Below are 239 nucleotides of genomic sequence, written 5' to 3'. Positions count from 1 at the left end.
GCGCGGGGCGGGGCGGGGGGCAGGCAGGGAGGGGAAGGGGCTGCACCGCCTGGGCAGCCACGCAGGGAATCAGCCCTGCAGAGCTGGGCTCAGCTCCCCCGAGATCTCCTCTCCTCTCTAATCTCATCCTTCCATGTCTCATTGCAGGGCCATTATCATCCGTAACGGGGAAATCATTCCAATGTCCAGGGAGTTCACTCCAGAGACAGAGAGGCAGAGGCTGGCGGTTTTTGTAAGAA

General features: G+C 61.1%; 1 protein-coding gene across 1 annotated transcript in view; it reads left to right on the top strand.

Annotated features, from left to right (window-relative positions):
- The window catches only part of PPM1J (protein phosphatase, Mg2+/Mn2+ dependent, 1J), a 5,275-nt gene that overhangs the window by 2,655 nt on the left and 2,381 nt on the right, over nucleotides 1-239 (top strand). The window contains exon 4 of the mRNA XM_010072595.1: nucleotides 148-232. Coding sequence (XP_010070897.1) covers nucleotides 148-232 — 85 coding nt within the window. The remainder of the gene's footprint in view (nucleotides 1-147; nucleotides 233-239) is intronic.

Source organism: Pterocles gutturalis, unplaced genomic scaffold, assembly GCF_000699245.1.
Source record: "Pterocles gutturalis isolate BGI_N339 unplaced genomic scaffold, ASM69924v1 scaffold20631, whole genome shotgun sequence".
NCBI lineage: Eukaryota > Metazoa > Chordata > Aves > Pterocliformes > Pteroclidae > Pterocles > Pterocles gutturalis.
The sequence above is the reverse complement of the archived record's forward strand: the minus strand, read 5'-3'. Positions and strand labels throughout refer to the sequence as shown.